General features: G+C 38.9%; 1 protein-coding gene across 1 annotated transcript; it reads left to right on the forward strand.

Annotated features, from left to right (window-relative positions):
• The first annotated feature begins 1,884 nt into the window (after window positions 1–1,884).
• On the forward strand, window positions 1,885–24,438 carry si:ch211-267e7.3 (ADAMTS-like protein 2). Its single transcript, XM_056742964.1, has 18 exons — window positions 1,885–2,011; window positions 4,196–4,338; window positions 6,715–6,790; window positions 7,028–7,130; window positions 7,471–7,616; window positions 7,756–7,879; window positions 8,030–8,110; window positions 8,187–8,362; window positions 9,048–9,471; window positions 9,813–10,170; window positions 10,531–10,634; window positions 10,725–10,851; window positions 20,824–21,037; window positions 21,147–21,302; window positions 22,326–22,496; window positions 22,596–22,772; window positions 22,995–23,139; window positions 24,028–24,438. Exons 1-18 carry the CDS (start codon window positions 1,913–1,915, stop codon window positions 24,147–24,149), a joined length of 2,946 nt encoding a protein of 981 aa, XP_056598942.1. The 5' UTR covers window positions 1,885–1,912; the 3' UTR covers window positions 24,150–24,438.
• The last annotated feature ends 991 nt before the right edge of the window (window positions 24,439–25,429 follow it).

Here is a 25,429-nt window from a genome sequence, read left to right on the forward strand (position 1 = left end):
CCAGCTATCATAATAGATAAAGCAGTTTAGCATTAGATATTTTGAATATTAGGTGTATTTTAAAAGAAGGGCCATTTTTGTTTCCCAACCCACCCATATTATGCGGTACCTGCAGCTCAAATAACTCTAACAAATGTTGAAGTTTATTGATCTGCCTTTCTCTTCAATTTTTGACCACGCAGGACAGAAAAGTCCATCAACTTATAACTCTGAATAAGACTGGGGGGGACCGCAGCACTGCACAAAACTCCCACCCAGAAGTTCGGGTCCAAAATACATACATAATTAGATACATACATAAATAGTATTGTTTAACTTATACGATTTAGTTACCCAAAGATTATCACATTGAACATGAACATATGATCATGATGTTAAAAGACATTTGAGTTTTTTTAACTTTGCTGTTCATAAACATTGGTATGCAAGCCAACATTATACTCATTATACTGTTGAGTATCACTGTTGTAACTTTGTTTACACATTATATACAATATGAGCTGTTCAGTTTATCTGCCATAAAAACTTATGTTCTGACATAAAAAAAATTCTCTCAAACACGTATTTATTCGACTTTAAATATAAATCCCAACAAATAAGCTCTTCTCACTAATCAATAACATTTTTTTTGTGCAGCTGTAACATGTCAGAGGAGACCTGGCCCTCCCGGCTGACACTGGTTTCTCCAGTGGAGTTGCCACTGGGCCGTGTTGGCTTGCCACCAGGAGGCGGCTGATATTGGATTAGGCCAGTTTCTGTAAATTCCATCAACATTGCTTTATTATTACTTTATTAGAATTTACTCATTCTATATGATTTTCTTTTTGTTTTGGTTTCTTCCTATTAAGCTGCTTTGAAACAATGCAACATTGTAAAAACAGTTATATAAATAAATTTGAATCAAATTTTATATTTGTTTGCACATGTTAAAGCACATAGTGTTTTCTAGAGACTGTATACAAATTACATTTACATTTTGTCATTTAGCAGACGCTTTTATCCAAAGCGACTTTCAAGTTGGGTAAACAATGGAAGAAATTGACTCAAACATTAGGACAACAAAAAGCATAAGAGCAATAAAAACATGTCTCACAAAGCCTACTACAGTGTACAGAGCCAAGTATAGTTTATCTAAGCATGCTTTTTTTTACAAATAGCATTCTAAGTTACTTTGGTAGCCCAGTTCAAACTCTCTGGATAAAGTTTTTATATATCCAGGAATGTACAAATATGTGTGATTTATAGTTTTTTCCATGTTCTATTTATCAGTTATATTGACCCTAAAGCAGGCTACTAATCCCCTGACTGCATGAGGCCACTTCAAGGCTATTTAGGTATGACTCTTTCTTCCTTGACACACAAAAGAAGATACAGTACTTCAAAAAATGTCTGTACCATGGGTGTCAATTGGCTCAAATTATGTTTGATTTTCAATGTTCTTTGAAACACCTGCTTTTGTGTTCTGTAGAAGAAAGGAAGTCATACAGTTTTGTAATGAAATGAGAGTAAATAAAACCTTATTTTGGGTCAATGCTGCATTTTGCAGAAGTTAGTCTATTTAAAATGCATCAATAAATTGGTCAAACTACAAACCCAAGTGCTTACAAAAAAGTACACGTTTTTGAGTAAACTTCTCTACTAGTTTTGTAGCTTACTCAGAAAGAGGTTCATTTCTTTTTCTGGACGTCCCATTCATTCATCCCGGTAGAGATGGATGCTGTGAAGTTCTTTGAAATACAAGGTCACTCGAAGTCGCTCCGACCAGCCCCCTTTTTCTTTTCCTCCAGCAGGTTGTAAAGCCATTAATGCATCAAGGGCTTCGTTCACCATAGACCTCAAAGTGCGAGCCCCTCTCTCTCTTTAGTCTTTGGTTAAGATCAGGGGGCGAGGTCTACTTGTTCTCAAATGAACCATGTACTGTCTCTGGACTGCGAGATTCGGACATATTTCACTTCACTACATTGTCCTTCTCTTGTGGATTATTAAAACAGCAGCAGGTGCGCACGATAAGGTAAATCGCGTTCATTGTTGTACAGATCGCCGCGTAACGCTTCGGTATAGCGGTTGCCGTGAAGTTTCAGCTTTGGTCTACTAACGCTGGTTTTAATAGGCGCTCAGTTACGAATGCCGGTTGCAACGCGCGACGCGACATGACTTCCGTGTAATATAACGCCAAAACACGATTTAGGAAACGTCCACGGACTAAACGTACAATTTAGCTTATAGTCTGAGATCAAAGCCCAGCTGGAGTCTTCATGTCTCCGTTGGATTTCCCACTCTTAATATTCTTACGATTTTACCGCAATTTATTAAACCGACAGATAGTTCGCGAGTACTTTACGTTTTTTGCGTAAAAATCTCTTTTCAATTGCCTACTGATGTCAGTATGAGTGGCAACTTTTCTTTCTGTCGCTTGAGTTGAGTCGAGGTGAATCAGCTGCTTTTACTCATATCTGCTATAAGTGTCCATAAATAGAGCAATCGCCGTTACTCCAATTGTTTGATCCAAGTGATACATATGGTTTGACAGAAATATCACCAAGATTGTTTTTGACGTTCATTTTGATGCATTCACGAGCGGTTCAAACGCGCTCCAGACTAAGCTCAACTGAAGTGACATTTCGAAACTTGTAAGGACCCACTGTGGTCTCTCTAGGAGGTCTCCGGTTTAGGACTACATAAGAAAGTGGGGAAAGTCTATTGTCAACTTAGAATCTAAACATCCAGAGGGCATTCAGATGAAAAAAGCATATGAGTGTGCAGACTCTTGTTTGGACAAGCTTAAGATCCTCTGCGTTTGGGGCGGGGGGCAACGAATAAATATGTTTGGGTTTGTCAAGGGGGGATGCCATAGTACTATTCACATTCTACTGTACTTGTGTTTCTAAAAAGACCTCATGGTGAAAAGAAGCAATCAATGTCACTTGCAGACAACTGGACTTTATGCTTAAGTTGACCATAACCTTCCAAATGCCAATTATCCACGGAACAGTGCTCTATTCAGTATGGGTCAATGGGTGCACAGAGCTCTAGGAAGAAAATGCCCCTTGTGTAAATCCAACTCCTTGTACCTATCTAAAATCTAAACGTCGACCAGTAAAGCCGGTTTGAGATCAACCACGATGGGAAGCCATCTCTTCCGAGTGCCTCAGACTTTCCGTGGATCCATGCCTGTGTTGTGTTAAAGTTCACTGATGCAAATCTTGAAGACGAGCGATTAACCTGCTGTCTAGACAACAGGAGTCTGCTTAATTTGCCTGCAGTCGCTGGCCCTTTCATCTGGCCGGGCCGTTAGGGGGGCTCCATCTACCTCTGTCTCTTTTCTAAAACCCCCCTGCACTCTTGCTCTCCCTGTCTTAACTCAAAAAGGGCCAGTTTGAAGGCCATGCTTGAGTTTGTTTTTGAGGTATATATTCATGGACATGGATGGGGTGGGTTTTGATTTGTAGCCAGCGTCTACTCTCTCGTGTTTTAATTCATCTTTTATTCTACTCTCATATGTTTTCCTCCTTTGCTCTCTTCAGTCGGATCTGTCTTCTTTACAGTCAGGAAAGTGTATATCATGCTGAGTTTCCCTCAAATGACACAACTGTAAATCCTTTTTATGCAGTTATTCTGTTTTTAGGGTGCCAAAAAACATTTTTGAAGCAATAGGTCAATGCCAAAAGGAATTTTGTACAGCATTTTTAGAGATCAAATGTGTTCAATGGCAAATTATGGTTTACCTAAAAATGAAAATTCTGTCATCATTTACTTATCCTCTTGTCATTCCAAACCTGTATGACTTTCTTTAATCTGCAAAACACAAAAGAAGATGTTGGTAACCAGCAACGGGGAACCCATTCACTTCTATTGTATGAAGTATGAACACAAAACCAGTGCAAGTGAATGGACATCGTTGTTGTTCGACACCGTCATTTTTCAAAATATCTTCTTTTGTATTCTGCAGAAGAAAAAACTCATACAGGGTTTGAAATCACAAGAGGGTGAGTAAATAATGACAATTTTGAGTGAACTATCCCTTTAAGTTTTTTTTTCACAAGTCCAACAAAATCTGCAATGACAACAGTTCACTCAGAATGCTACAGTAAAAGTAAAAAGTGTCCAGTTTCACAATTACTGCTGTTGTTTACAGATTTGCCATGTCCTCATGTAAGTGTGCAGCAGTAAAGCACTGCGTCTCTGTCTTTGTCAGGACAGCAGTGAAGGGAGGGAGGATATCCAGAGGCAGTCAGAGGAAGTAGCTCAATGGTGGGGTGAATGGAGCAGCTGGTCCACCTGTTCCCGTACCTGCGAAGGAGGAGTGCGCTCTCAGGAGCGTCATTGTCTGCAGCAAAGGTAAACCACCCTCATTTATCACATAGCCGACTCTCCTGATACATTTATTGTTGATACAGGTCAACCAGAGAACAAAAGTCTTCTGGTAAGTAGACATGACAGGCGTTTTTATATCACACAATGGGTTGTATGCTGTCAGTTAAATTTTTTACAGTAGGTGCTGTCCCTCATGAACTTTAATGAAAAAATGCTTTTAAAATGGTGTCTATAGCTTTTTAGTGTCCCTAATGCAATAAATGAGCTAGCAGCCATTCTTTATAACTGGTTTATAATGAATTGCTGTCAGTGTTAAGTGCAAAAAAGACAAAAAAAGGCAATTATTCTAAATAAGTGTCTATTGTGAAATGCCAGTACCAAGGTTAAGTTAAAAAAAAAAGCTTACATTTGCTAGATGGACAGTGTCTTTTTAGACTTTAAAGGTCCAGTGTATTCAATTTAGCAGCATCTAGTGGTGAGATTTCTAATCGCAACCAATGGCTCACTACACCCCTCCCTTTCCAAACACTGCAGGGGCTGACACAGGTCTAAGATGTTAGGTTTTCGCTTCTTTGCTGAAGGAGATAACGTATTCGTGAAACACACTCTGTAGAGTAGTTTGTCCATTAAGGGCTACTGTAGAAACAAAATGGTGAATTCCATATAAGGGGACCTGCAGTGTATGTAGAACGAAATAACGTATTCTAAGGTAACAAAAATATAATGCTTCATTATGTATGTTAGTTATGTATATTATCTTGTCATTACATCCTCCAAAAAATAACACAGAGCACCTTTTAAATATATAAGATAACGTGTCTTAATAAATGTTTCCGTTTCTTACTTCAACATTTATGGACGTTTCTATCCGAAGCGACTTAAATCGCATAATACTATTCTTTTGTTTCTTAGTATGTGCAATACCTGGGATTGAACCCATGATATTGGCATTGCTAGCACCATGCTCTTACCACCGAGCTACAGGAAAGCCTGTTTTCAAAGGGATATTTCAAAGGCAAAACAAAATTTCCCCATGTTTTACTCACCTTCAAGGCATCCTGACTGAATATGACTTTCTTCTTGAAGAATAAAGCAGTCGGAGTTATAATACAACAAAGAAATTTTCTTTCAAGCAGTAGAATGGGAGTTAATGGGGGGCAATTTTTTGAAGCTCCACAAAGTGCATCCATCCTTCAAGGAACTGCTTGACACTGCTTTGTGGTCTTAACACAGATCTTCTGAGGGCAAATGACACAGGCGTGTCATAAGCACGGTTAAGAACGCTGTATTTTCGTTTTGTACCAATTGGATACCATCTCTGACTGGGCAGTAGCATTTGTCACCGTCATTTGCCGAAAAAACAAGTCTCTGGTTAAGATGAGGGATACCGGATGCTAGACATTAACGTTAATAGCGTTGTCAATATGGATCTTCTCTTAAAGAAACGCATCGATTCACTTCAGAAAACATTTGTTAAGACCACAGAGCCGTGTCGAGCAGTTCTATGATCGATGGATGCACTTTTTGGAGCTTCAAAACCGCTTGGAAGATAAATTATACGTGGTATTATAACTCAGACTGCATTATCCTTCAAGAAGAAAGTCATATTCAGACAGGATGCCTTGAGGATGAGTAAAACATGGGCAAATGTTCTTTTGCCTCTGAAATATTGTTTAATACTTAAATCTATGGAAAATATATGGTTTACGTCATTTTGCTAGACCACTACACTTGGTCCAAAAGCACTTCCTGTTAGTTTTTTTTATTGCACACATATAAATGAGTCTTAAAATGTTAATTTAACATTTTGACTCTTGGTTATTTTTTCTAAAGTTTGATCAGTTTAAAAAAACTGAAACAGGAAGTGCTTCTGTACCACTGTATATGGGTTGCAAAATGGTCTATAATGTCATGTGGAATGAACATCAGTACACTGGCACACGTGACACTTGGCATTCTGCTCAAAACGACAAACACGTTTATAAAATGGCTTTTAGAGCAAATGGTCAGACGTTTTGGGGAGATTCCACTGGAGATAAGGGTCCGAGCTGAGCCAGTCCAGCTGGCTCCCATTAGCACTTCTCAGTATGGAGGAGGCAGTGAAAGGTGTGTGCATGGGGGAGGGTTTAGAGAGAACTAGAAAGATGAAGAGAATCAAGCATGGAGGGCTTTAACACAAGAGTTTCAACATCACCAACGCAGGTAGATCTTTGGGACATTAATAACATGTAGCTGTCATAAAAGACACAAGAGTCACTTATAATATTGCATAGTGATGTCACAATTCCCAGGGTACAAACTAATTAATAATTAAAAAACAAATGAATAGTGGACTTTACACAAAAACGTTTTTTAAAAGCATCCACCAAATGCTCAAATATAATTATTACCTATTTTCAGGCTGACATCCACCCAAAACATCAATAGTTCATTCTGCATCGGATCATCCAAGAAGTATCAGCTGTGTACAAACCAGGTATGGCTGATTGAAATCATTATTCTTTCAAATATTTGCATACGATGAATGGATTACTCAAAATAATGCGACTACAATATCACATGTATGTTGCTGGGTGGATTATTCCATCCAGTCCAGCTGGAATAGCTGTGCATTCTTACACATGTTGGCTTTAAGCTCTAATATCTGCAGGCTGTTTGACCTGCCGCCTGGCTCACGAGCTGTGTCTTTATTGTTGTCTGGATGTTTGCCTAGCCATGCCCAAACAGCAGAATCAGCTTCAAACAGCACCAGTGCTCTCAATTCAATGCCAAAGCCTTCGGCAGGAAGCACTATGAGTGGGTTCCACTTTATCCGGGTAAAAAAAGTCATTCAGTGTACTCATTTTCCACCTCTCTCTGCTTGCCTGTGATTTTTTTTCTTAACGCTTTAGTGTTCTTAGTTAATTTGGTCTTCTTCCCAGTCTTTATTTTTCTGTCTTTCAGCGTTCAAGACTCTGAGCGTTACTGAATTTCTTGTCTTGGCCCCTGGCCAACTCTATTATAGCTCACAGATGCCCCTTTAAGATTATTTCCACAGTCCATAGCTCTCAATGTAAAAAGGAGGCCCCTCAATGCCATAAAGACCTTTGTATCTATAAAGGAACTCTTTAAAGCCTAGATCATGATGATGTTTTGATGATGTCACCTCCTGTTCAGATGATTACATTAGCATATCCAACAAGCCATGTGACCTGCAATGCACCACAACCACGGTAGAAAGACAACTGCTGGTGCCTGCCCATGACGGGACATTCTGCAGGGACGGCATCTACCAGGGTGTCTGCATTGAGGGCCAGTGTCAGGTATCGCAGATGAACATTCGTCGCTAAACCCATCTTTTCTGTCATCACGACCTGTTTATCCAGTTTTCTGCAAATGAGTGCAAGTAGAAACGAGGCTGAATAAATGATGACTGACTGTCTTCTGTTGTCTTGGATGCAGGTGGTGGGGTGTGATGGGAAATTGTACTCCAGTAAAACCATAGACAAATGTGGAGTCTGTGGGGGAAATGGAGGTTCTTGTTTTCGAGTCTCAGGATCTTACCGGAAAGGGATCACACAGTTAGGTATACCTTATGTTTGTATTTGGGGAAAAAGTAAAACATATTTTCCAGCTGATTATTGTTTGGTCAGATTTGTTATAACAAGTAAGTTGAGTTGGTCAAAAAACAGCAGCTACATATAATTTGAAATATGTTCATTCTTTTTGTTTTAAGGTTACGTGTTCCTCACCAATATACCATTTGGTGCCACCGATATTCAAATCATAGAGCGACGCAAGACTGAAAATATCTTAGGTTAGCATTTCATCTACGAGTTTGTTGTAATTCCGGTTTGCTATACAGATATTACAGTTCTTTTCTTTCTATCTAGCTCTCTCTGATGAAGCTGGTCACTTCTTCTTTAATGGAAACAGTGTGATCGACAATCCACAGAATTTCCATGTCGCTGGCACAGTCTTTAAGTACAGAAGGCCAGCTAACCTCTTCTCTGATGGCTTTGAGTACATCATGGCTCAGGGTCCCACCCAGCATGCCCTGAATGTCATGGTAGGTATATAGGTATGTACTAAAAGCACCATACTGTAAACACCTTTTTATTTGATCTTGTATGTTCTTTTTTTCATAATACAGTATCAGAAGGGCTGTGATACATAGGTACTGCAGTGTATGGGTGACAACATACTGTAAAGTTCCTTGATGAATTGTTAAAGGGATAGTTCAACCAAAAAAAAAACTCACCCTCAAGCTGTTCCAAAACTGTATATATTTCTTTGTTCTGCAGAACACAAAATATATTTTAAAGAATGCGGGAAACCAAACAGTTCTGGGGCATCATTATCTACCATAGTAGATTTTCCCTACGACAGAAGTCTATAGAGCTCCAGATTTGTATGGATTACAAACATTCTTCCAAATATCTATCTTTGTGTTCAGCAGAACCATGAAATTTAAACTGTTTTCGAACAGCTTGAGGGTGAGTAAATCATGACAGAATTTCATTTTTGAGTGAACTATCCTAGATGTTCCCACTGAGGCAAAAGTTGCTGCTTACAAGACAGTTTGAATGTCTTTGATTTAAATGTTTATGTTACCGTCCAGCTGCCGAGTAACTTCTCTGCTCGCCAAAGCCAATTTGTACTTGCGTTTGGCTCCTGATGGGTGTTCATTTTGGAGAGTGTTTGCAAGTTGTCTTTTTCAAAAACACGTGACAGGCTGTTTTCTTTCTTTGAAGTATTACAACCTCAATGGAAAGATGCCTCATATCACATACGAGTACACGGTTCCTCGATCTCCGGAGCCAAGAACAGCACCCCCCATGCCCTCAACACCAGAGCAGCCTCAGTTAAGCAACCTCATGTCCATGACTTCCAAGGGCACCTCACTGGCGGAAAAGAAAGTTAACACCTCCTCTATAGAGCTGTCTTTCACTCATAATGAAATAGAAGGTCGTGAGGAGTATGGAAAGAAGGGAAATCAGAGCGCTTCGTTGGCTCCTCAAGAAAACGTGGAGTTGCGTGTGGGCCCCGAGGAGCTGTTGTGGGAACTCCAGGCCTCTGTAAACCTCAGCGGTCTGGTGTTATTTAGACCTGCCGGTGAGGTCCTCCAGAATGAGCTCGATGATGAAATGCACCATCTTGAGACACAAGGCAGTTTTGGTAAGTAGTCTACATTTGTTTGGATGTCATGTCAGAGAGGGTGGGGACCAAATGTTAAATTGACCCTAATGTTTTTTCTAAAATAAGTACCACACTTGGTAACTACTGTACACTTGTGTCTGTTAGTAAATGGGCAATTCCAGCATTATGGATGGGCATCACAAAGACACATACCGTACAGCAGATAACTATTAGTCTATGCACAAGTTTTCTATTTTAAAAGATGGAAAAATGAATGTGTTATAGATGTGACAAAAAAGATAATATAAGATAAATACTATTGGCCAAAACATCACGGGCCAATTGATTCATTGATATGAATGTGCTTTACTGTTGTTCAGGTTCTGATTCCAACTTGATTGATGGCGATTCGTCTAGTTCCAGTGACTCCAATCACACCACCACATCAGTTCTAAAGAGTCTTATTTATGATGGGATGGCTTGGCCCCCCGGCTCCAGGCAGCCCTGTAAAGATGATTTAGCACTACCAGACTGTTCCATACTCAGGCTGAACTCCAGCTCCTCTCTGGACAACAGCCTGACACTGGAGATCTACCCCGGAAGTCTTGACATGCACACTTCGGATGGAGAGCTTGTGTTTGGGTCTCATTCTGAACCCAGGACTAACGATTCAACAAACCGGTCCAACCTTCTTCAGCTCCACCAGGTGGAGCCAGTGCAAGCCCCCCACAGCGAGAGGTCAGAGGGAGGGCATAACACGAATTTGAGCCTTTAGAGATGAATGTTCGGACATATATATTGAGACAGCATAGAGTGGGCTCTTATGAATAGAGATGTGAACCAATTTTTCAAATTCTCATCCATTCCATAGATGTGCTTGATAAAGTATAACAAGATTTTCACCTTTTAATTCTAAAGCATTCGCCCACAAAATTCTCAGGGTACGAGTTCACATAAATAGTTCTGTAAAACGTGTCTTAAATTATAGATAAGCGGGTTTGTTTATAGAAACGCAATTGTGCTTGTCCCTGTGTAGACAGACATTTTAAATCACATTTTTTTTTCACATCCTCATTCTCTTTTATCCTGTTCTGACAGCAATGAGTTTGAAGTGGAATCTTTGGATCGTGACATCAGCGTGGCTGACAAATACAGATGGAAGATATCTGTGTATGCACCCTGCAGCTCCACATGTACCACAGGTGCAACTACCAACACTATATACTGTATACGCAATAGCAGAATTACTCGTTACATGCAAGCAAGCTTGACATTGTGCTCTGTGTCTGCAGGTATAAGCTCATCTTATGCCTTATGTGTGAAATATGATGGGTCAGAGGTGGACGAGAGCCACTGTGACTCTTTGACCAGGCCGGAGCCCACACATGAGTTCTGCACAGGGAAAGAGTGTCCACCCAGGTCTGGTACTGCCACTTTTACTGTAATTGGCTTTACTGTAAGCAAAGCACTATTAGTAACTATCTGTCTGTTGAACCACAGGGAGTCCTTTTGATTTTTATTATTTAGCTTGTAAAAACAAAGAAAATTAAAGCTGCAAGCAGCATTTAGCGGGTTCGAGCGATTTAAGGCATCTAAGGTACGTCTGCCATCGCCGATCAGTTTCAAGAATCGCACCATAACAGATCAAGGACGGACGACACTCTAGCGCACCAAGTAAAATGTCAGAAACGTTTAATACAGTTGCAGAGATATAGATCTTGCTAAAAGGTTGCTAAGCTAATCCGTTTGGTTGCTATTGGCGTGGAATGGCACCTGCCAATTAATAACACATCAAACCACAAGTGACGAAACAACTCCAGTGACTCTGCGATGCTCTATTGCAGAGATGGAGGTCTAGCTTAATGGTTGCTAAGTTAACAGTTTAGTTGCTATGGGTGTGGTATGGCACCTGCCAATTGATATTACATTAAGTCACAAGTGAAATTAACCGAACCCCTGTGTCTCTACAATATTCAACTGCAGAGATATAGGTCTGTGTAAATGATTGTTAAGCTAATCTGTTTAGTGGCTATGGGCATAGCTTGTCACCTTCATATTATAATACACTTTTCCATGAGTAGAACAAAGCAACTTCTTTGTCTCTATGACATTCTATTGCAGAGATATTGGTCTTTTTGGTTAATTTAATGCATATTTTTCAAAATAGCCTCTTTTGTGTTTTGAAGAATTAAAATTTAATTAAAATTTAGGACCATTTTAAATGGATACATTGATTCATATTCATGAATACATTGTGGTCAGTAAGACATTGACATTGTCTGCAATAATATTTTAGAAGGCCGTGCCATTTAAATTATGTTTCTTTGGTAGACGCGCCTCACATGATATATCCCATTTCTTCTCAAGTTTGATGTTTGGTTTGAACTTCAGGAAGTCATGTTTACCATGTCTAAATGCCTAAATGCATTGAGTTGCTGCCATGTGACTGGCTGAGTAGCAATTTGGGTTTACATGCAATTAAACTGGTTTTATCTAATAAAGGTGTGTTGTATATATATATATCAATACAGCATCATAAAAGCAGCCAGACATGTGCTATATTTATAGATGTGTAAATATGCAGCAACGTTTAATGTGTAATACATTATATTTTTTAACACTGTCTTCCTGTGAAACACATTTCATTCCACACACATGCACAGTCTCGATCACGCAAGACACACAGAACTATACTGTGCATTTACACTCTTATGATACAGAGGGAAATGATACCCATAAACATACACACATGCACACTACACACCTTTATCCTGCACACATTTATCGTTCCTTAAGCAAAGCTACATGCATTGTGATCTGGTGACTCTATAAGAAAACCATTGAAATGAATGATATTTCACCTTTTTATCATTTATGAAGGAATGCCTCTTCCTATGAGCATCACATTTTGCATCCTTGTTAAGTGTCATAATATGTATAATAGTACTAAATGGCAAGTCAGTTGGATTATTTCTTAAGGAGTAGCGACCTATAACATACTCGTTTCACGCTAATATAATAAAGCACCCTGTTATGGTCACAAAACTAAAAAATACTCAACATATTTTTGATGATTATTGACCTAGAGAGTCCAAAGAAATGTACTGTGGTGGAAATTTTGAAATTGCTTGAAAATCCTTGAACAAGTTAGCAAAAGTAGGTTTTTTACATCATCACCAATAACTCACAAACCATTTGATAGACATCAATGGTTCAAGAGGCAAAGTTGTTATGAATAAGGAGATCTATCGTTTGATATGAATAGTTTTTGTATTAGTCAAATGTCACGTGACACAGAGTTGTCTAGGCCACCAAAAGACATGTACATTTAGCCATTTTTACTGTTATAGCACCACCTAGTGTCCAAACGCCATGTTATTTTGTATGGGACCTCGGAGTGATGATCTACATATATTTCCCGAGGCATATGATGATATGTTAAGCCGTTCTGGATTTATGGCCATTTAAATGTGATAGGCTCCACCCATTCTTTTATTTTGGCGCCCCTAAGCGACCGTGAAAGGAAATTTCTACTTTTTTTCAATAATTATTTACAAACACTTCCCACAGAAGTCATCTGCATTGTTTTGGTTCCGATCGGTCGAAAATCCAACGACTAGTTTGCGAAGGTAGGTTTTTGACCTCATCAGCGATAACTCACAAACTATTCGATTGACAGAAGTTGTTCCAGAGGCAAAGTTGCTCAGATAGAAGAGTACTATCCTATGATACCAATAGTTTCTGTATATGTCAAATGTCACGTGATACACAATTGTTTAAGCACTCCTAAAGCGTTATTTCGCCCCCCGGTGGCCGAATGAGTTCACATTTCTTACAGACCTTAAAGACCATGAGACGAATAAGCCCAGCGAGCGTTGTTTTGTTCGGCCTCCGTTAACCCGGTCTAATAAGTGCTCAAACTTCATTGGCCAATGGCGGCCATGTTTTTTAAGATACGCCAATGTCCTTTTAGATATTCATGTAGAATGAGACAAAGACACACCATACCAAATAATAAGTCAATCGGGCAAACAGTTGCGTAGTTATGGCCATTTTGTAGCTCATCCAAATTATAGCGCCACCTAGTGGCCAAACGCAGGATTCTTTTTACTGTGACCCCGGATTGAGGGTCTACACATATGTTCCAAGCCCCATGAAGATATCTCAAACAGTTCAGGAGTTATGGCCATTTTAGTTCAATATGTTACTTCCGTTTTGGACATTTTTGCGCCCTCTAGCGATGGGGGATGAAAATTTCAACTTTTTTTTAATAATTATTCATATTCACACTCCACAGAACTCATCAGCGTTGGTTTTGTTCCAATAGGGCAAAAATCCAGGGACTAGTTCATTTTTTATTTTTTTCATAAAATGCTAATTAGCGAAAAAATTTGCATACCGGAAATGAATTCGGAGATATACATTTTTTAAGTTTTGAGCCAGTGATTACTCTGATATAAAATACTTGGGTGTGCAACAAACGGTTTAGGAGTAACATGCGTAAACGCGTTTTTTATCGCTGTAGCGCCACCTATGGGTCGATTTGGCTGGCTCCGTATATCTGAGTAGCGACAAGGACTACAACCATCTGACCAAGTCTCAGCCCTGTCGGCCTTACGGTTTGGGCTGCAGTATCAGTTCTAGGGAAGAAGTATAATAATAATTAAAGCTGCAAGCAGCATTTAGCGGGTTCGAGCGATTTAAGGCATCTAAGGTACGTCTGCCATCGCCGATCAGTTTCAAGAATCGCACCATAACAGATCAAGGACGGACGACACTCTAGCGCACCAAGTAAAATGTCAGAAACATTTAATACAGTTGCAGAGATATAGATCTTGCTAAAAGGTTGCTAAGCTAATCCGTTTGGTTGCTATTGGCGTGGAATGGCACCTGCCAATTAATAACACATCAAACCACAAGTGGCGAAACAACTCCAGTGACTCTGCGATGCTCTATTGCAGAGATGGAGGTCTAGCTTAATGGTTGCTAAGTTAACAGTTTAGTTGCTATGGGTGTGGTATGGCACCTGCCAATTGATATTACATTAAGTCACAAGTGAAATTAACCGAACCCCTGTGTCTCTACAATATTCAACTGCAGAGATACACGTCTGTGTAACTGATTGTAGAGCTAATCTGTTTAGTTGCTATGGGCATAGCTTGTCACCTGTCATATTATAATACACTTTTCCATGAGTAGAACGAAGCAACTTCTTTGTCTCTATGACATTCGATTGCAGAGATATTGGTCTTTTTTGTTAATTTAATGCATATTTTTCAACATAGCCTCTTTTGTGTTTTGAAGAATTAAAATTGAATTTAAAATTTAGGACAATTTTAAATGGATACATTGATTCATATTCATGAATACATTGTGGTCAGTAGGACATTGACTTTGTCTGCAATAATATTTTAGAAGGACGTGCCATTTAAATTATGTTTCTTTGGTAGACACACCTCACATGATATATCCCATTTCTTCTCAATTTTGATGTTTGGTTTGAACTTCAGGAAGTCATGTTTACCATGTCTAAATGCCTAAATGCATTGAGTTGCTGCCATGTGACTGGCTGAGTAGCAATTTGGGTTTACATGCTATTAATCTGGTTTTATCTAATAAAGGTGTGTTGTATATATATATATATCAACACAGCATCTTAAAACCAGCCAGACATGTGCTATATTTATAGATGTGTAAATATGGAGCAACTTTTAATCTGTAATACATTATATTTCTAACACTGTCTTCCTGTGAGACATATTTCATTACACACACATGCACAGTCTCGATCACACAAGACACACAGAACTATACAGTGCATTCACACTCTTATGATAAAGAGGGAAATGATACCCAGAAACATACACACATGCACACTACACACCTTTATCCTGCACACATTTATCGTTCCTTAAGCAAAGCTACATGCATTGTGATCTGGTGACTCTATAAGAAAGCCATTGAAATGAATGATATTTCACCTTTTTGACTCTTATGAAGGAAAGCCTATTCCTATGAGCATCACATTTTGCATGATTGTTAAGTATCATAATATGTATAATAGTACTAAATGGCAAGTCAGTTGGATCATTTATTAAGGACTAGCGACCTTCACCGTACTCGATTCACGCTAATATCAAAAAGGACACTGTTATGGTCACAAAACTAAAAAAACTCAACATGTTTTTGATGATTATTGACCTAGAGAGTCCAGAGAAATGTACTGTGGTGGAAATTTTGTAATTGCTTGAAAATCTTTGAACAAGTTTGCAAAAGTAGGTTTTATACATCATCACCAATAACTCACAAACCATTTGATAGACATCAATGGTTCAAGAGGCAAAGTTGTTATGAATGAGGAGATCTATCGTTTGATATCAATAGTTTGTGTATTAGTCAAATGTCAAATGACACAAAGTTGTCCAGGCCACCAAAATACATGTACATTTTGCCTTTTTTAATGTTTTAGCGCCACCTAGTATCCAAACGCTACCTTCTTTTGTAGGTGACCTTGGAGTGATGGTCTACACATATCATCTGAGCCCCATGATGATATGTTAAGCCGTTCTGGATTTATGGCCATTTTAATGTGATAGGCTCAGACCATTTTAAGTTTTGGCGTCCCTAAGCAGCGGTGAAAGAAAAATTGCAACTTTTTTTCAATGATTATTTACATTCACACTCCACAGAAGTCATCTGCATTGGTTTGGTTCCGATCGGTTGAAAAACCAGGAACTAGTTCGCGAAAGTAGGTTTTTGACATCATCAGCGATAACTCACGAACCGTTTGATCAATAGAAGTTGTTCCAGAGGCAAAGTTGCTCAGAATGAAGAGTACTATCATATTATAACCATAGTTTGGGTAAATGTCAAATATCACGTGATACACAGTTGTGCATGCACTCCAAAAGCGCTATTACGCCCCCCGGTGGCCGAATAAGTTCATGTTTCTTACACACCGTCAGGACCATGAGACAAATAAGCCCAGTGAGTGGCGATTTGATCGGCCTCCGTTAACCCGGCGTAATGAGTGCTCAAACTTCATCGACCAATGGCGGCCATGTTTTTTGATATACGCCAATGTCCATTTAGATATTTATGTAGAATGAGACAAAGACACACCATACCAAATAATAAGTCAATCGGGCAAACTGTTGCGTAGTTATAGACATTTTCTAGCTCATTCAAATTATAGCGCCATCTAGTGGCCAAACGCCACTGTTTTTTTATTGTGACCCCGGACTGAGGGTCTACACATATGTTCCAAGCCCCATGAAGATATCTCAAACAGTTCAGGAGTTATGGCCATTTTAGCTAAATATGTTACTTCCGGTTTGGATGTTTTAGCGCCACCTAGCGACCGTGAATTGAAAATTGAACTTTTTTTTAATAATTATTCATATTCACACTCCACAGAACTCATCAGCGTTGGTTTGGTTCCAATAGGGCAAAAATCCAGGGACTAGTTCATTTTTTTTTTTTTTCATAAAATGCTAATTAGCGAAAAATCTATAATGGCGGAAATGAAATCGGAGATATACGTTTTTTAAGTTTTGAGCCAGTGATTACACTGATATAAGACACTTGGGTGTGCGACAAACGGTTTCGGAGTAACAAGCGCAAACGCGTTTGGTATTGCTATAGCGCCACCTATGGGTCGATATGGCTGGCTCCGTGTATCTGAGTAGCGACAAGGACTACTACCATCTGACCAAGTCTCAGCTCTGTCGGCCTTACGGTTTGGGCTGCAGTATCAGTTTTATGGCAGAATAATAATAAGAAGAAGAATAATTAAAGCTGCAAGCAGCATTTAGCGGGTTCGAGCAGTCTAAGGCCTCTATTGGCCTTGCCATTGTCAACTAGGCTCAGGAATGGCACCGTAACAAATCCACAATGAATGACACTCTTCCACACCAAGAAATATGACAGAAATGGTTGGTAACTTTTAATACAGACCATGCATGCGTACACTCGTATGCAAAAACGGGCGTAAACCGATAATACCTAAGGGACGAGTGCAATAAACCAATTCTCATGTCTCTATGATGATTTGTTGCAGAGATAGAGATCTTGCTAAACGGTTGCTAAGCTAACCTGTTCGGTTGCCATGGGTGTCAATTAATACCTGTCAATTAATAACACATCAAACCACAAGTCAAACGAACCAAGCCCCGTGTCTTTATAATATTCTACTGCAGAGATGTAGGTCTGGCTAGACGATTGCAAAAAATAATCTGTTTGGTTGCTAAGGGCGTGGCTTGGCAGCTGTCAATTGATAAAGAATGAAGCCATTAACAAAACAAAGCAACTCCTGTGTCTCTAAAACATTCTATTGCACATATATAGGTCTTTTTTTTAATACAATGCACATTCTTCAAAATAGCTTATTTTGTGTTCTGAAGAATTGATAAAAAAAATACGACCAATTTAAATAGATAATTGATTCACATTCATGGTCTGCAACAATATTCCAGAAGACCTTGCCATTTAAGTGATGCTTATTTGGTTGAGTCTGGTGACTCTGAAGGCCATTGGAGTACAGTGAGCTCATTGTCATGTTCAAGAAACCAGTTTGAGATCATTTGAGCTTTCTGACATGGTCGATTTTTTTTACTGCTGGAAGTAGCCATCAAAACATGGACATGGTTGGCAACAATCCTCAGGTGGTATGTGTTATCTAATATATCCCATACCATATATCCAATTGTTTCTCCATTTTGATGCTCGGTTTGAACTTCAGCAAGTGTGTTTACCACGTCTAGAAGCCAAAATGGATTGAGTTTATGCTATGTGACTGGCTGATTAGCAATTTGACTAGCAAATGATGTATTTATTAAAGACAAGTTTAAAATAGTAATTTTAAATGTATGATATTTCACCTTTTTGACTGTTGTGAAGGCATGCCTCTTCCGATAAGAATCACATGTTGCATGCTTGTTTTGTGTCATAATATGTATAATAGTACTTAATGGCAAGTCAGTTGGATTAATTATTAAGGAGTGGTGACCTTCACCACACTCGTTTCACGCTAATATAATAAAGGACCCTGTTATGGTCACAAAAAAAAAACTCAACATGTTTTTGATGATTATTGACCTAGAGAGTCCAGAGAAATGCACTGTGGTGGAAATTTTGTAATTGCTTGAAAATCCTTGAACAAGTTTGCAAAAGTAGGTTTTATACATCATCACCAATAACTCACAAACCATTTGATAGACATCAATGGTTCAAGAGGCAAAGTTGTTATGAATGAGGAGATCTATCGTTTGATATCAATAGTTTGTGTATTAGTCAAATGTCACATGACACAAAGTTGTCCAGGCCACCAAAATACATGTACATTTTGCCTTTTTTAATGTTTTAGCGCCACCTAGTATCCAAACGCCACCTTCCTTTGTATGTGACCTTGGAGTGATCGTCTACACATGTCATCTGAGCCCCATGATGATATGTTAAGCCGTTCTGGATTTATGGCCATTTTAATGTGATAGGCTCAGACCATTTTAAGTTTTGGCGTCCCTAAGCAGCGGTGAAAGAAAAATTTCAACTTTTTTTCAATGATTATTTACATTCACACTCCACAGAAGTCATCTGCATTGGTTTGGTTCCGATCGGTTGAAAAACCAGGAACTAGTTCGCGAAAGTAGGTTTTTGACATCATCAGCGATAACTCACGAACCGTTTGATCGATAGAAGTTGTTCCAGAGGCAAAGTTGCTCAGAATGAAGAGTACTATCATATTATAACCATAGTTTGGGTAAATGTCAAATATCACGTGATACACAGTTGTGCATGCACTCCAAAAACGCTATTACGCCCCCCGGTGGCCGAATAAGTTCATGTTTCTTACACACCGTCAGGACCATGAGACAAATAAGCCCAGTGAGTGGCGTTTTGATCGGCCTCCGTTAACCCGGCGTAATGAGTGCTCAAACTTCATCGACCAATGGCGGCCATGTTTTTTGATATACGCCAATGTCCATTTAGATATTCATGTAGAATGAGACAAAGACACACCATACCAAATAATAAGTCAATCGGGCAAACTGTTGCGTAGTTATAGACATTTTCTAGCTCATTCAAATTATAGCGCCATCTAGTGGCCAAACGCCACTGTTTTTTTATTGTGACCCCGGACTGAGGGTCTACACATGTGTTCCAAGCCCCATGAAGATATCTCAAACAGTTCAGGAGTTATGGCCATTTTAGCTAAATATGTTACTTCCGGTTTGGATGTTTTAGCGCCACCTAGCGACCGTGAATTGAAAATTGAACTTTTTTTTAATAATTATTCATATTCACACTCCACAGAACTCATCAGCGTTGGTTTGGTTCCAATAGGGCAAAAATCCAGGGACTAGTTCATTTTTTTTTTTTTTCATAAAATGCTAATTAGCGAAAAATCTATAATGGCGGAAATGAAATCGGAGATATACGTTTTTTAAGTTTTGAGCCAGTGATTACACTGATATAAGACACTTGGGTGTGCGACAAACGGTTTCGGAGTAACAAGCGCAAACGCGTTTGGTATTGCTATAGCGCCACCTATGGGTCGATATGGCTGGCTCCGTTTATCTGAGTAGCGACAAGGACTACTACCATCTGACCAAGTCTCAGCTCTGTCGGCCTTACGGTTTGGGCTGCAGTATCAGTTTTATGGCAGAATAATAATAAGAAGAAGAATAATAAAACCAACAAATACAATAGGTTTCTAGCCCTTCGGGCTCGAACCCTAATAAAACCAACAAATACAATAGGTTTCTAGCCCTTCGGGCTCGAACCCTAATAATAAAACCAACAAATACAATAGGTTTCTAGCCCTTCGGGCTCGAACCCTAAAAATACAAAAGTACATACGACAGCGTTTTTGTGCCACGTTAAAAATAAAAAATAAATCAAGATTTTAAAATAAAGTTGAAATGTTACGAGAATAAAGTCGAAATGTTTGCACTGCTGCAGTGTCCTTTTACTAATTATAACTCGCCAAAAGACAAAGAATTTCCTTATTGCTAAATCCTAATCTAAATTAGGATTTAACCAAATCCTCCACATCCATTGTTTCTAGCAATTCTATGATTTTTCTCAAAATATTACAAATTTAATCTCGTATTACAATGAGTTTATTCTCGAAACATGTCAACTTTATTCTCGTAACATTTCCACTTTATTCTCGTAACATTTCCACTTTATTCTCGAAATCTTTGATTTTTTTCTTTAATGTGGCACTAAAACGCCGTCGTAAGTACAGTCCAGTAGATAGAATAATAAAATATTTAAAGTCTAAATTATTTTGTGTTACGCAGCAACATGCAATAGCCAATTTATTTAACCATGTAAGATTGTTATGCAAAAATATACCTTTCATTTTCTGTACTGTGAATTCTGAGGCAGGTGGGAAACTAGCCGCTGGAGTGAGTGTTCTAGGACGTGTGGGGAGGGCTTTCAGTTCCGGACGGTGCGCTGTTGGAAGATGCTGGCGCCGGGATTTGACAGCTCTGTGTATGATGATCTCTGTCAGGCTCTAGAGCTACAGAAGCCCATGACACGGAAAGCCTGCAAGAGCAAAAGCTGTGGCCCTCAGTGGGAGATCTCAGACTGGTCTGAGGTCAGCTTATAAAGCTTTTACTCTTGGTAGCTTATTTGTATTAAAAAGAATTTATGTGAAATGAATGAACACATAGTTTAACATTGGGGTGTATGCGTTGTTTTGATAGTGTTCAGCCAGGTGCGGTGGTCGGGGGGTGAGGAGTCGTGAGGTGCGCTGCTCGATGGACGGCAGGCTCTGTAACAACTCTACCAGACCAGTGAGCCAGAGAGAGTGCGAGGGGCCGCCGTGTGACCGCCGGTGGACCGTCTCTGACTGGGGACCGGTGGGTTTTAGAAGTTAAATGAATATTCTTAGAAAATATCATCTGTTTTCATTTTAACGTAACTCATTTTGTATTGGCGGGTATTTATTTATTTTCAGTATATTCACTGTTTTCACTTCCTTCATCTCAGTTGAGCACTGTGCCACATGTTATTGGTGACCCTTACATAAAAGGTTATTCAAGTGTGCTATAAGCATACTTTATAAGTATACTTCTTTTTACTAAATTAGAAGGTACTGTATACTTTCAGTCTATTTTATGTACTTCTCATAAATATATTTAAAATTACAATGACAGAAAAGTCTGTAGTGTATAGAGTACTTGAAGTAATGGAGTATTTATGTATACTTGACTTGTTTATATAGTAAAAATATAATACATAATATAAATGTATGTAAAGTATTAATTTTAATTTTTAAAACTTCTAGACTAGTATTTCGATAAGTGTTTACTTCTTACTTCGGTATGTTCATAAACTGAAAAACTAATTGGTGGTAGATGGTACAGATGGTAAACTGTACTTCACATACTTCAAGTTAAAAGTATGGTTAAGTAAGAATACAGTTATAGTATAGCTGCAGTACAAAAAACAGTAAAAAAAGTACAAATAGTTCAAGTTTACTACTATTATACTTAAAGTGCACTTTTATGAACTAAAAAGTGGGCTAATTTAGTACTGACTGAGTAGAGCATTTATATTAGTATACATTTACATTTGACACATTTGGCAGACGCTTTTATCAACAGCGACTTTATACTATACATATACTACGCATTATACTATATATTTGTATCCGAGTACGTGCAATCCCCTGGGATCGAACCCGTGACCTTGGCGTCGCACTCTAACGCCTGAGCTACAGGAAAACAAACTATACTTATTACATAAAATACAGTATATTTCAAAATATACTTGAACTTCACTTAAGTATATTTAATAAAATAAACTTGAAGTAAACTCATATTTTCTTTAAATTGTCCATTAATAATGCTATTGTTTGTCTCTCATTCTCCCTCTCTAAGTGCTCAGGGCTGTGTGGGGAGGGCAGGATGAGGCGCTATGTGGTGTGTAAGAACAGCAATGGGAAGGTGATCTCTGATGGTCAGTGTGATCCAGAGCTCAAGCCACTGGCTGTACATCCGTGTGGGGACAAAAACTGCCCCGCCCACTGGGTGGAGCAAGAGTGGGAACAGGTGAGCCGCCCCTCTTTACTGCACTGGAGAAAGGTTCATTTTATGACTTGCAGTCCACCTGCTATGTGTTTTAAGACCCTATTTTATTGTGTTTAACAGTGTAATGCCACATGTGGGCGTGGGGTGAAGAGGCGGCAGGTGGTGTGTGCGGGGCTGGAGGCTGGTGTGTTTAAAGAGTTTCCAGAGCAGATCTGTGACAGATCCCTCAGACCTGCGGACATTGCAACCTGTTTTGAGAGACCGTGCTCCAAGTGGTTCACCACGTCCTGGTCGCAGGTTAGGAGTAGATATGATCATTTCACTCGTTTGAGTCATAAAAGTATTTTGTGCTTCAAAATTGAAGAGTTTTCACTTGAGTCTCCTAAACATCCCACTCGGGATATATTGTACAGACTGCTAAGCAGCAATTGCAAAACACAATTGTACAATGTCCATAAGATTGTTTGCATGTAGTTTTTGTTGGTTTTATGGGTCTGAATGTTGCTCTGTGTCCTGCAGTGCAGTAAAACGTGTGGGATTGGAGTACGAGTGCGAGAGGTGAAGTGTTATCAAGGAGAGGAGTTGGGCCATAGCTGTGACTCCACACTGAGACCTGAAGCCAGACAGAGCTGTGAGGTGCAGCCCTGCACTACTGAAGCACCAGGTACACAAACGCAAAGAACAGTCAGAACAGTATTAACAGATACATACATACACTTGCTTGTTTACACATTTTTGTACCTTCAGCTATTACAATAACTCTTTACAAGTTATTTATGTAAAGAGAATGTACTTATGATCACTTCTTTACTGTGATTTTAAAGAAGAAATTGTGTGTAACGCGTAACAAGGTCTGTTAAATATGTATTTTAGGTATAGTAGAGACATTTTTGAGTTTTGGTATTTGTTGGGCTAGTTTTGTCACACAGGTCTGGAAACCCTGTACACGTTATACATCTGTATACAAATTGTGAGTGAATATGAAGAAAATCGGCATGCTGGCGTGGCTGTTATTTTTTCATGCCAGGTTTAAGTAGTTTGCTCTGTATGTTTTAATGAAACACAGCAACAAGTGTGCGTTGAAACGAAGAACTCAATTAAAAGCACATGCGATCTTGGCACAACACAAGCTCATTCCTGTGAAATTTAGACCAGATTAATGCTTTGTTGTTTTTGACTTTGCATGGCAAGCGCATCATGTGTGTTGCTCATTTGGCAGCTAATTGTGAAATTTTGTATTTAATGAAAGGAATATGTTATAGAGTTGCAGTTATTTATGTTCATAAGCATGTACAAAACTTTCAATACGTTGATCCACATCTATACTAAGAACTTTTTGATTCTGTGCAGTATCAAACTGAATTAAAAAACAGGATTTGGCACCAAAATGTTTTTATTCATTTGGAAATAACACATACTTGTCTAATTTATTGTTGCCGTAGCTTAATAAACTGGGATCTTTTTTGAAGGAAAAAAACATATTGCACCTTAATTAATGATGTATGGAGTTTTCATATGTTTAAAGAATCAGTTTTTGCTTGTTGTCTTTCAGCTGAGGATGCATGTCAAGATAAAGCGACGGCTAACTGCGCCCTTGTCCTGCGAGTGAAGTTGTGCACTCACTGGTACTACAGGAAGGCCTGCTGTCTGTCCTGCCAAAACAAGAGCCGGTAAATCTTTCACATACTGGTTGACGCACTGAACCCAGAACTGTACCCCAGCGGCACCCCCGCTAGAGTTTACTCTGCCTGGTGCTAGATGATCCCTCCAAACCCACAGCTGTCAATCTCTTCTACATAAAGAAAGGTGCTATAATAAAAGATGTGGGCCCCTGCTGCAGGGACCCGCTAAAGGCAGCTCCTGTAACTGGACTGGGTCTATACTGTCAGAGTGATACTGCGTACTGTAGGCATTACACAGCTTTACAGACCTTCCTCTGTGGAAGTCTCTGTTCTGCTCCTACACAAATACACTTATAAATAAATACACACAATCCTTTGATATATGTACAAAGTTGTTTTGTTTTGTTTGTATTTGTGTACACTTTTTGTCTAGAAGAAATAAAACCTTTTTGTTTTCAGATTGGGGCTTTGTGGTGTTGATCTTTTGAGTGGTGTTGTTTATGAAATGTTCACTTAGAAAAAAAATAGATTGACTTGGCATGGTTTATCGTGAATGTGAGTCACTCTTTTCCTTTTTTGTACAATATGGATGTTTTCTGTCAACTCAGCTAAGATAATTAGTAATAGTGAGCAATATAATGAAAAAACCTGAGGGTGTTTCTATTCCATCTTCAAAAATAACTTTTTACATGTTCAAAGATACACTACCGATCAAACGTTTGAGATCACTCAGTCACTCATTCTTTGTTTTTGTTTTTTCCACATTTTAAACAAATAGTAAACTAATCAAAACCATGGAATAATACAATTGTAACTGTGGGAATTATGTTGTGACTAAAAGCATTCAAAATAAATGAACTCTATATTCTATTTTAGCACCTTCAGAGAAGTGACTTGAAATTGCTAAATCGTTCTCTTGACATTTTTTTAAGCCAGCTTCTTGATGTCTCAACCTGGGACACCTGTTTAAACATTACTTTTGGAATTTCCATCAATGCTGGACTCTTATAGGCTGTTTAAATTCATTGTTTTGTACAATATGGGGTAGTCGTGGCCTAATGGTCGGACTCGTGAACAGAAGGTTGCCGGCTTCGATTCTCAGGGCCGGCGGGTAACGATGGAGGTGCCCTTGACACATGCGATGCAATGATAGCTGCCCACTGCTCCGTGTGTACGTGTTTTCACCACTTGCATGCGTGTGTTCACCATTCTCTGGATGGGTTAAAAGCAGAGGTCACATTTCAGGTATGGGTCTCCATATCTGACTAATTAATGATCACTTTCACTTCACATCAATAATCCATTTCAAAAACATTTTTTTATATAAATTGA

The sequence above is a fragment of the Triplophysa dalaica genome, chromosome 3 (genome assembly GCF_015846415.1).
Source record: "Triplophysa dalaica isolate WHDGS20190420 chromosome 3, ASM1584641v1, whole genome shotgun sequence".
NCBI classification, from domain to species: Eukaryota; Metazoa; Chordata; class Actinopteri; order Cypriniformes; family Nemacheilidae; genus Triplophysa; species Triplophysa dalaica.

What these genes read in the sequence shown, in the direction of transcription:
- si:ch211-267e7.3 (XM_056742964.1), top strand. Translation starts at nt 1,913, where the DNA reads ATGTACTGTCTCTGGACTGCGAGATTCGGACATATTTCACTTCACTAC. An exon ending in GCATTGAGGGCCAGTGTCAG is followed by an intron (nt 7,617 to 7,755) that starts GTATCGCAGATG and finishes TCTTGGATGCAG; the next exon opens with GTGGTGGGGTGTGATGGGAA. An exon ending in GGGAAAGAGTGTCCACCCAG is followed by an intron (nt 10,852 to 20,823) that starts GTCTGGTACTGC and finishes ATTCTGAGGCAG; the next exon opens with GTGGGAAACTAGCCGCTGGA.